The sequence below is a fragment of the Euprymna scolopes genome, chromosome 38, assembly GCF_053919585.1.
Source record: "Euprymna scolopes isolate OS-2025 chromosome 38, ASM5391958v1, whole genome shotgun sequence".
Lineage (NCBI taxonomy): Eukaryota > Metazoa > Mollusca > Cephalopoda > Sepiida > Sepiolidae > Euprymna > Euprymna scolopes.
The window spans coordinates 4687689-4700188 of NC_136519.1; the positions used below are offsets into that span (position 1 = coordinate 4687689).

At 31.7% G+C, this 12500-nt stretch overlaps 1 protein-coding gene across 2 annotated transcripts in view; it reads right to left on the bottom strand.

The window, feature by feature from the left end:
* Nucleotides 1-7067: 7067 nt before the first annotated feature.
* The window catches only part of LOC145263053 (neuropeptide CCHamide-1 receptor-like), a 177193-nt gene continuing 171760 nt past the window's right edge, over nt 7068-12500 (bottom strand). For both annotated transcript variants that reach the window (XR_013864463.1, XM_080119882.1), the window contains exon 2: nt 7068-10283. Coding sequence is in view for 1 of the 2 variants with exons in the window: in XM_080119882.1 (XP_079976008.1) it covers nt 10254-10283 (30 nt within the window). In the remaining variant the exon portion in view is untranslated. The remainder of the gene's footprint in view (nt 10284-12500) is intronic.

The following is a 12500-nucleotide window of genomic DNA, read 5'->3' on the forward strand; positions in this document are numbered from 1 at the left end:
AGGGAACATAAGGGAAGAAATGTTTTGCCATAGTTGACTAATTATAGAACTATACAGCTACAACCACATAAATTTTTACAGTGAATAGATAGTCGATGTTGATCCTGTGGTTTCTTTCGCATACAGTTCAAGAAATCATGGTTCCCAAAACCTTGACAAAGTAGTTGGATTTGAGCTGGAAGAATAGTTGCTAAGGGGACAAATAATAGAAATTAGATTCTTGCTGGCACGTTGCATTTACTATGTGGAAGCTACATTGATCAGTAATGTGTCAATATAACAAAACTTTACTAAAATAATTTTAGGATTACAAACAAAATATATTGAATTTATTAAAGATACAGACAATATCAACCCCCGACCAAGGTCGGGTAATACTGCTAGTATATATATATATATATATATATATATATATATATATATATATATATATATATATATATACTGTTTGTAAGTGTTGGTATTTTCGATGTGTGCTCCTCTTGATAGACATATTAGCTCTTAAGAGACAAAACTAAAGACAGAAAAATGTAACACATTGTAATTTTTATTTTATTTATTTATTTATTTATTTATTTTGACAATTGGAAACATAAATCTCGTTGACGCGTTGTGTGTTTTTGATTGTTTTTCCGACTCCGCCTTACGGTTAACAATAACCTTTTCTCTAATTATAAAAACCGGTGGAATATGTCTTACAACAGCATGCACCAGTTTTGCAAACTTGGCAGTCGGACTGACGTATGGCTACTATCTTTATTCATTGCATTTGCTTTTCTTTTAAATACATGAAACTTATATGAATTCTTTCGATCTACATACTAAAACGATCATCAGTAATATTGAAAAAAATAAAAAAAGATCTAATCAACCGGACGCCTTCTGTTGTCTTTAACAGCGTTTGTTTGGCTATACACACACACACACACACATACACACACATACACACATATGTATATATATATATATATATATATATATATATATATATAATGTCAGGCGCCATTTCCATGAGTAGAGCTTCTTTGTTGTCGAACACATTACCCTAGGATTGATATTCTGTTTACTACAATTTGGTCGTATTTAAATCTGATTCTTGCCATAAACCGTTTTGTAAGTAATGAAACTTAGTTCGAACTATTATCACTGAGTGGCTTTTGGCCTTGATGAATTATGACTTTCAAATGTAAAAGAAAAATTAAACCTATTATTCTCTGTGGGTATAGTAAATAAAATTAGAACAAATACGTTGAAGACATTGTCAACGCTGCCGCAAAGGAAGTGGGCTTCCTCTGCTTTGCTAAAAAAAATTACTCACACCAGAATGTATCCTATATATTTATAAAGCCACAACTCGCTCGTGCACGGAGTATTATTGCCACATCTGGGCTGGTGCGTCTACCATTTCTCTTTCACTCTGAGATGAGTCCCAAAAAGAGTCTCAAATCTAATATGTTCCTCACTCTCAGTCAGGCTCCAAACTCTGTCCCATCACCGCAATGTCGCATCACTATGACCGTTTTAAAAGTACTTTAATTGAATGTGCTTTGATAAATCCATAGCATTTGTCCTCTTTCGACGTACATACTCCAGACTAACCTAACACAAGCAGCTAAGTCCCAGCCTTTCACCGTTGAAGTCTATAGATTCTGAAAAGCCTTATAGTCTAATAGTTTTGTTTTTTTTCTTTTCGTCTGACTGTTAGACTTTGAAATTCACTACCTGATTCCTGCTTCCTGGCTGTATTTACTGGTTCCTGCTTCCTGGCTGTATTAACTTGCAGAATTTTTAATGAAATGTGAACAGACATCTCGCTGTTCAATTCTCTACAGTCTTCTGTTAGACACGATCTCAAATAGTAACCTCTTCAAAGTGATAATGTGCCTTGTTTAGAGTAAAAAGGCGTAATACATAAATAAACAAATAAAATGTCGCAAATAATTAATGTTGTTGTTTTGTTTGTGCATATAAACATTTATTTGCATGTTATTAAATACAACTTTAGTCTGAAAACTTTTTGAACACGCCACGTAACTTCCGTTTCGCAAAATGGCATTCATTGTTTGTTTGTATGTCTGGTAATAATTTGCTAACGCGATGTTCATTTCAGTTTGAAAATACTGTTTCTGTTCATAAAAATCTTAAACACATATCAAAAAAGTTTTAATATATATATATATATATATATATATATATATATATATATATATATATATATATATATATATATAGACGTTCAATCATTTTCTTTTCTTTTCTTTTTTTTCAGTTTTTAAACAGATGACGTCAATCTGGATATTTTTAACAGACATGTCAGACATTGAAGAATTGAATTTCTATTATTTCGGGGGGGTTTTTTGTTTATTTATTTTTTTTTTTTAATTTTTATTATTTTTTTTATTTATTTTATTTTTTTATTTTTATTTTTTTTTTTTTTGCTAATACAGCTTCCGGCTTGATACTTTTTAATTAATTCTCGACTTGTCAACGATGAAACTTCCCAACGTTCAGAATATAGATTTTTTTTCGTGGTGAAAAGGTTTCTTATGAACTTTTAAATTTAAGTCTAATATTCATAGTTTGTCAAATGTTGAATTTATGTATTTATGATTTTTTCAATTTTCTTATTTAGAAAAGAAAAGTTCCATTCACTGTTTTTCGCAGTTTTTGACAAATGCTGCTTGATTTTTGATACGTTTGCAACGCATTTGATGAAAGAGAAATGAACGGCTATGTCAAGGCATCTTACTTATCTGCTTCCCATGGTGGGTTGATGTGACACAACGGTCAAGAAGTTGGATTTGAAGAGCCAAGGCTCTAGACGAAGAGTACTCTAGCCTTCAAAATATGCCGGTCAGCTTCATCAGCATTCCTCGGTAGAGGTGCCTCAGGCGATTATCAATATAATCGAACTCCTTCTCCAAGGAAGAAAGCAAAGCCTGGGCGGGTCGACCTAGAACTGCACATGACTAAATCCATACTTTAGTCAACAGGGAACAATCGATCTGGGCTTTGTATATTTGGGCATCATTTTACTCATGCATATTTCATTGACCATTGTTTCTCTTGCAATCCGTTTTTATTTTCAATTTGGCGGGCTAATATTAGAATATTCTGTTCGAGTGTGAAAAGAAAATTGCCATAGTTGCGACGTTTTCGACTTCCATGAGTCGTCTTCAGAATGTTTCAAAAAACAACTCGATTAGAACCAGTATATCTCGTTGGCTTATATATCACCTGTCTTCACCTAACAGTTCAAGCTACCAATACTTCGTAGCACACAACATCCCCCCCCCAAAACGAATTTAGAAACATATTAATAAAAAGTACACCGCCATTTTATTTAGCCATCTCACATTGTAACCTGCGCCTCCCAATCATGGAAGCTCTACTCGTTCGCATAAACAAACTGACCAATAATCATGCCTAATATGAGGAAGGGGACACGCGTAAGTGCTTTTGACGATTTTAAACGATTTTAATCGACTTTTAAATAACATTAATTAAACGCAACTCGCCTGAAGGCGACTCACGATAGTCGACAACGTTCAGGGGTATGGCAAATTGCTTTTCACACTAAAACAGGACGTGTAACATTGGCCTGAGTCGCAAGAGAAACAAACAGGAATTATATTTGCTGTTCAATGAAATAAGCAAACAGGTTTTATTATTGTTTTCATTTTAGTTTTAATAGCTACAACATTAGTGTGCATGTTTTAATTCATGAACGCGTTGTGTATATGTCAAAGTGACCGACGCTTTCTTTGTCGGTTATGTCCATCTCGGTAATCATAGTTTTTGTTTGGAAACTTTTGGACCACAACTTGATTTCTGAGAAAACCTCTTTTATTAAATCAAATTCAATTAAATTCATGTGTATTTGTAAATACGGTTTCAGTATGGATATTTTTTTGTTTGTTTCTGATTTTTTTTTTAGATGAGGCTTGAAAATTTATATCATTTGCATTATTCGGACTACTGTTCTCATCTTGAGTGTTATTCAAACAACGTTTGGGTTGATGCGACCTCCGATCTTCTTCAGGTGTATTTTGTCGAACTTGGTTCAGTTTAAAGCTTCACAAATCCATACTAGAATTGTCCGCAAAGACCCGTGGCGTAACGGATAAAGTACTATGTGAAAATTCATATGTAAATGACACTCTTCTGGGGGTTTAGGGTTCAATCTACAGTGGGTCAGTGGGAAGACTACAATTACAAATTGCTTAAGACTTTTATCTATTTATGGTTAACGGAACTAGGGCTTCGTTTTAAATTCCCTGCAGATTCCCGAGTTTGACAGAAAGATTCCCATTTCGAAAAGGTAAACCTGAAAAGGATCGGGGTTACATCGGCAGAAACGTTATGCTAATAACACTCCAAATTAGTCGTATAATTGAAAAAATATTTTCATCCATCTTGTCTGTAATTCTTAAGTACGTCCACACATTCGATAGCGGTCCAACCATCCGTCTGTTTGTCTCATTTAGTTTGAAATAGAATGTTAAGAACTAAACAGGAAGACTGGATGCAACTTCTATTGTTACGTCCAAGCATGTTTGCAGTTTGTGTATCAGTAGGTCTGTCACGCTTTAATTTGAAATTGCATTTTGAGCTTGTAAAGCGTAATTATGAAATAACACTTGCATAGCTAAACGCAAAAATGAAATGGACGCATCTTATATATGCGCTCAAACGCTTTAAATAAGGTTTAGTCATGTTGGTCTGTCACTTTTATCTTTGAAATGGATTTTTCATTGCTAAATACAGAATTAAATTGACAATTTCCAATTAGATGCGTAGCATCTAAAATAAGATAATTTTTTCCGTCGATCACGCTTTAGTTTGAAACTGGCAGGGCTACTCAACACTTCCCGGGTCAAAAGTGTAAAATAAGTTATAGCCATCTCTCTTTCTCCGCATCAGTTTTCCCCTTTCTCTTCGTTTAACAAATCCCACTCTCTGAACATACGTTCACATAATTCACGTTAGCGTAAGGGGAAAATATCTGTGATAAAATCAGAGTTATTTCCCTTTACATAAAAACATTAAGTTTATAAGTTCTGATAACATTAACTAAGATAAAAAACATTATATACGTCTTGAAACATTAAATAATACAAATGTCCACTCAATCCTCAAATAATTAATATTTTTTTCTAAAGTTTAGATAGTATACATCGGAAACAATGCCAATCAAGAAAATGTACACTTTGTGGGGATTTGGTTAGTAGTTTTGGCATTTTTAGCGGAACATACAAAATATATTTACAAACACCTGTCATTGATATAAATTGATAGCCGAATCAAATGGTCGGATAATAGTTTAGTTGAGTCCAATCAATCTAAAATATGTGATTCTTAACGTTTGAAATAGATTTCTCGCTGCTAAAAGCCAAATCAAATATTCGTATCTCTATAACCAATTATGTCAGTCGCTCGCACTTTATCTAGAAATGATATTTCCGTCGGTCTGTCACACTACGAGTGAAAATGAATGTTGATCGCCAGACGCACGAATTCAACGGACGTATCTTCATTAAATGTAAAAAGTTAAATTTGCCCGTCAGACTGTTTGTTACGCTTAAGTTTTAAATGGCATTTCCATTCATAAACGCGCGAATTAAGTGGACGTATCTCAAGAATATCAGCATTATATATATATATATATATATATATATATATATATATATATATATATATATATATATATATATATATATATGGGGGGTTGTAAAGACAAGTTATGTGTGTCACGTCATTAAACAGCCAAACTAACCGAAGATTTTATTTTCAAAAAGAGATGCATGTTCTCGAAATAATCAAACATTTACAATCCTGGTGATATGAAACAGAGAGTCCATTTTAACTGATTTATATATGTGAATGATTTTGAAAAATAAATAGATAAACAAATATTAATAATCTAAAAAAAAATGAACTGTTTTTGTTCATTCGTCACATCACTTCAACACTGCGGCATTCTACATTGTTAACAGCTTTCTTATACGCACACACACAAACACAAATACACAAACACCCAAACACACGCACGCACACACACACACATATATATATGTGTGTGTGTGTCTATCTATCTATATATATATATATATATATATATATATATATATATATATATACATATATATATAGATATATAGATAGATAGATAGATAAGACAAAGAATGAGAATATGAAAATATGAGAACACAATAGAGATTATTCTTTTATCCATACAGTTTAGAAAAGGTATTCTATTTTATTACCTGACTCTGAATATTTGATGGTAAACAGTTAATCTTGATATATATATATATATATATATATATATATATATATATTTTTATTTTTTGTGTACAGAAAGTTGTTAGTTGAGACAGGTCATTGGTACCGTCGGTTTCAAGCCCGATAATAAGGCCCGTTTAAGGTATCCTTATCGAGCTCTCTTCAGCGAATATTGGCTGAAGAGAGCTCGATAAGGATACCTTAAACGGGCCTTATTATCGGGCTTGAAACCGACGGTACCAATGACCTGTCTCAACTAACAACTTTCTGTACACAAAATATAAGTACGCTCTTAAAATTTGGATTTTCCTTTTAATTGAGCACTCTGCTGGAATTCTTTTTCCAAAAAAACTAATCATATATATATATATATATATATATATATATATATATATATATATATATATATATATATATAGCGTTTCAGCGGGCGATGGAAAAATCATTAAAGTGCTCGATCGTGGATGTGAGAGCTGGGGATACAATATTTATAATTTAAAGGCGCATGAATCAACCATAAGAGGTTGAATTGTGTCAGCGCAAATTCATCAGCGACTTTGAAAAGGCAAAACAATGCAAAGTAAACAAACAGAGGAAAACCCCGTTAAACGAGCGTTGTAACTCAAAGTTTGTGATTTTAAAACAGATCTTAGCAACCGACGCCCTCATGCACACACACGCGCGCGCGCATGCACAGACACACACACAAAAACACACACACCTTACATTGCTTTATTTCTTATGTAATCAGAGCGTCGGTTGCTAAGATCTATTTTTTTAAAAAATGCATACACAAACATGAAATATCTTTACAACGATTTTTTTTTTTACAAATTATTTATCTTTTTGAAAAACGATGGGGATATTTAGTAGAATTGACTCCACCGAGTGAATGAGGTATTATGGTGAATGTTGCCAGTCAAGAGGAATCTTCCAAATCATTTGTAATAACTTTAGTCACAAAGACCCTGCGCTCTTTCCCTCCCCAATTTCTTATAGGGCCTTGTGCATAAGTTTGTTGTTTTGAATTTTTTTATTTTTGTAAAATTTTTCAAGAAAATAAGCTACATATATACATATATATATATATATATATATATATATATATATATATATATATATATATATATATATATATATATATATAAGATCTATTTTAAAATCACAAACTCTGAGTTAAAACGCTTGTTTAACGTTTTTTTTTTTCTCTCTGGTTGCATTGTTTCGCCTTTTCAAAGTCGCTAATGAATTTGCGCTGACAGCATTCAACCTCTTATAGTTGATTCAATGCAATGAAACAACTGGTACGCCTTTGAAATATGTATATATAGTTCTGAAATAAATATTGTGTGTGTGTGTGTGTTTATACATATATAAAGATATGGCGGCATGGGATATTACCCACGTTGTTTTGGAAGTCTTTTATTTTCGGAATGAGCTTCTATGAATATTACCTCAAATGTTTTAAGTTTCTCTTTTTACGGAGTTCACTCTCTTTTCTTCTCAATTTTTTTTTCTTTTTTTCATTTCATATCTTGAACTCGGTAGCGGTTTTTGAGGAAGACCTTTTTGTCTCTGAAGAGTTGTTTAGTAATTTGAGGAAATATCTACCGCTACCCAACAAAATATGTACATGACGCAATATAATAAAAGATGTAACAAAAAAAATACATAAAAATAAAATCAAACAAAATTTACAAGTGTGAATGGATTGCATATTTTGGCATTTGGAATGAAAATTAACGCTGCACACACACACACACACACATACACACACACACACACACACACACACACACACACACATATATATATATATATATATATATATATATATAAAGTTTTAAAATTAATAAGTGGAGCTGTAATGAATCAGGTGAAAATTACTACATAGTAAGGATAAGAAAGGAAAAAATTCAAAAAACGTTTTCTTATAATTAACAGTCCAAAGGCTATTCGACTAAATCCATAAAAGCACATGTAAAAAAAATCATTCGACTATAAAAACTATAACTCGGGATAGCTTTCAACTGACCCATCTTTAATCCTGCGTTAGTCAACTGGGTGTTCCAAACATGGTTAGTTACATGAGGTTTTTATACACCCCAATACAAAATACAATACAAAAATGTTTATAATGTTATTATTTTGTCAAATATAGTTATCCTGCTCATTCATGATATATCTACACTCCCTATTGAACAGTTTGAATGACTAGTATCTTGTTGATATTAATATAAAATAATACATTAAAATAAATTATAAAACTAAGGAAAAAAACTTTTTAAGTCTTAGTTTGTATTATTTTTTAATCTATGATGAACACAAAATATTTCCGTGAATTAAAATAGCAAGAAAAAATGAATAGGAGTTCATTGCATAAACCCGAACATACGCCACAATACAAACATATTTATAGTGTTATTATTTTGTAAAATATAGTTATCCTACTGGTTCAGGATATATCTACAATTCCTGTTGAAGAGTTTGAATCACTTGTGGCTTGCTAATCTTAAAATAAATAATACTATAAAATAAATTATAATCCCTTGTATCTTGTTGATATTAATATAAAATAATGCATTAAAATAAATTATAAAACTAAGGAAAAAACTTTTTAAGTCTTAGTTTGTTATTTTTAATCTATGATGAACACAAAATGTTTCCGTGAACTGAAATAGCAAGGAAAATGAATGTTTTTCTCTCAATTGTAGCCACAAAATGTTCCATTAATTGAAATAGCAAGAAAAATGAATGTTTGCTCTAAAATGATGGCCACAAAATGTTTCCATGAAGTGAAATAGCAAGAAAAATGAATGTTTGCTCTAAAATGATGGCCACAAAATGTTTCCATGAATTGAAATAGCAAGAAAAATGAATGTTTGCTCTAAAATGATGGCCACAAAATGTCTCCATGAATTGAAATAGCAAGAAAAATGAATGTTTGCTCTGAAATGATGGCCACAAAATGTCTCCATGAATTGAAATAGCAAGAAAAATGAATGTTTGCTCTAAAATGATGGCCACAAAATGTTTCCATGAATTGAAATAGCAAGAAAAATGAATGTTTGCTCTAAAATGATGGCCACAAAATGTCTCCATGAATTGAAATAGCAAGAAAAATGAATGTTTGCTCTCAAATGATGGCCACAAAATGTTTCCATAAAACGAAATACAAGAAAAATGAATATGAGTTCGTTACATAAACATGACCTTTCAATCTGATTCACCTCCAAGGAAAATTGAGATATAACTACGCTATACCAAGTGCGCTATACCCTCACTGAGTCAGGAAAGTACTGGGAGGGAGGAAAAGAAATAAGTTGTCAACTAGGAATTATGAACACTTCAGCAAAATTGGGGTGACAAAACACTAACGCAGAGTGAAGAGTGAACCTCGTTGAATAACGTTTAAAATAAATGACTATATAATATTGTAATCTGATTTATTACGACTCTAATTCTTTTTAAACCTTTAATGAAATTGTGTACCACAGAAATGTTTATGTACATATATAAACATATATAACAGTCTGTGTGTATGTGCGCGTGTCTATGCGCGTGTGTCTGTATGTGCGTGTGTCTGTGCGTCTGTATGTGGGTTTGTAATCTTTGTCGTTCCTGGCGGATTTAAAATCTGTTCCATTTCGTCTCCTCCAGATTATACCAAACGTGGGGCAAATTTGTACACCGGTTAAATATGACCAAGTTCAACGAGATCGGAATGATTGGAATGTTATTATATTCTGAGGTTATTCGTACTGTTAAAATGAACTTTCAATGATAAAAAGTTATTCATACAGAATGATTTTTTAAAGTTATTTTAACAGTTTCATTTTGATAAATATATATATATATTTTTAATAATGGTATAGTATTTAACAATAGTGTTAATAATATGTCGAATGTAAGGAAGTTTCTTGGTTTCGATCTGTTGATGATTGTGATGATCCCTTTATATGATGACGTCATCGTCGACTTCGAAAACGGAATTTTACCTAAAAATAGAAAGAAAGAAAAAACAAAGTTAAAAATATTAGTCAATAATTCATTTATAATATTTGAGATTTAAACTTTTCTTGTTTCAAAATATGTTCGTATCTGATTATTTAATGGCGTTAAATATTTCGTTATTCAAGCGAAATTCGAAAATCGAAATATTTGATTTCAAGCAGATCCAATGGTGTCTCCTTAATTTTGATGTCGCAGTAATAAACATATCCAAAAATTACGAAAATCACGAAACAAAATTAACTATTAATGAAAATAGTTTTCGGAAACAATTAGCGAAAGTTCAACTTTGCTAAAAAAAATAAACCGGAGAGTTCGGATCGTGGTAGAAGTGGTAAATATTTTCTAAACATTTTGAAAATCTTAGGTCAAGTTAGCAAAACTCAATTTACGCCAATTCTCTTTGAAAATTGTTTACATTAATAATTAATTTTCTACCTTATCTTTTTTTGTAATTTTTAGATATGTTCATTACTGATAATTAGGTTGACACCATTGATTTTACTTTAAATCCAAGTGTTCAATTTTCGAATTTCGCAATAATACTGAAGAAACATCAACTTAATTTAAAATTGTGAGACAATTGTTCGAAACATTAGCCCGTTCAGAGTAACGACTATGTAATATTTGTCTAAATAAATATATATATGCATAAATATATATATATGCATAAATATATATATATATATATATATATATATATAACTACTTAATTTACTCACATAAAATTAATATACGAAAGTATAAATTTATATGTAAACTTTAAGTATGTACTTCAAAAGTGCTCAATACATAGGTAGAGCTAGTTAGTAATTTATACTCTTCAGGCTTATGCGCGAATTCTGTGGTTGTTTGTCGTTTTTATATGCGCATCTATTCTATATTCAGTGTAGCTTAATCGCCATATACATTTTATAACTTACGATATATATATATATATATATATAGAGAGAGAGAGAGAGAGAGAGAGAGAGAGAGAGAGAGAGTTAGTGAGTGAGAGAGAGAGATGTATGTTGGAAGAATGTTATTCCCGGTTTGTTTATATTTGTTGTGTTTTTGTTTTGTTTTTTCACATTTCCTACAAAGTTTCACACGTTATTTTAACGGACATGCACATTTTGTCAATTTATGACTAACTATTATTAATTGGAGGTTCATTTAATGCCTTAACCAGAAAATTCTAGCTCTGCTACAATTATAATTTGCTAATTAAGAAATAATGACTTTGAAAATTGTATATTGGAGTATTCTCTCGAATAATACATTTAATTGTAAATTTAAACCTACAGTTTTAATTTCGTTTCTCATATATATATATATATATATATATATATATATATATATATATATATATATATATATTAGATAGATAGATAGATATATAGATAGATAGATAGATAAGAACAGAGATTAAAACTGTGTTAAAATTTACAATTTATTTCATATATTTTAGATTGTATCTTATTAATATTATATATATATCTTATTACTATTATATGCAATAAGTAATGCCCCTGGCCCACTTCCAGTTGTCTGATCTAGCTGAAATTTTGCATGTGCAATAATTTATATCTCTACAAGTTATGTGGCAAGTTACAGCTCTGTACTAATTGTGGTTTCTGTGTGTACAGGTGTTTGAACTGATCAGGTGTGAAATGGAGCCTGTTGAATGTCGAGCAGTGATCCGGTTTTTGTATTTGAAAGGACGCACACCACAGGAGACTTTTGATTAAATGAAACAAACTTATGGTTATAATGCCCCATCATATGACATTGTAGAACGTTGGCATCGGGAATTCAAACATGGCCGGAAGTCTGTGGAAACAGCTCCCAGACCTGGTCGCCCCCTTCTGCCATTGATGAGGCATCTGTCCGTCAAGTTGAAGCTTTCATTTTGGAAGATCGGCGCACTATTCGCTAAATATCCCAAGATGTCAAGATTAGTACAGGGTCTGTGGAAACTATCATTCACGACCATTTTCATATGCATAAGGTGTCTGCCAAATGGAGTCCCAGGTTGCTCACACCATTCCAGAAGCGAGAACGTGTCAAGTGATCGAGGATGAATTTGGAGATGTGCCAAGAAGATGAGTCAAAGTTTTTCAAAAGACTGATTACACAGGATGAAACCTGGGTTCATCACTATGATCTAGAGACCAAAGCCCAGTCAATGCAGTGGGAGCACTTGGACTCACCACCTACAA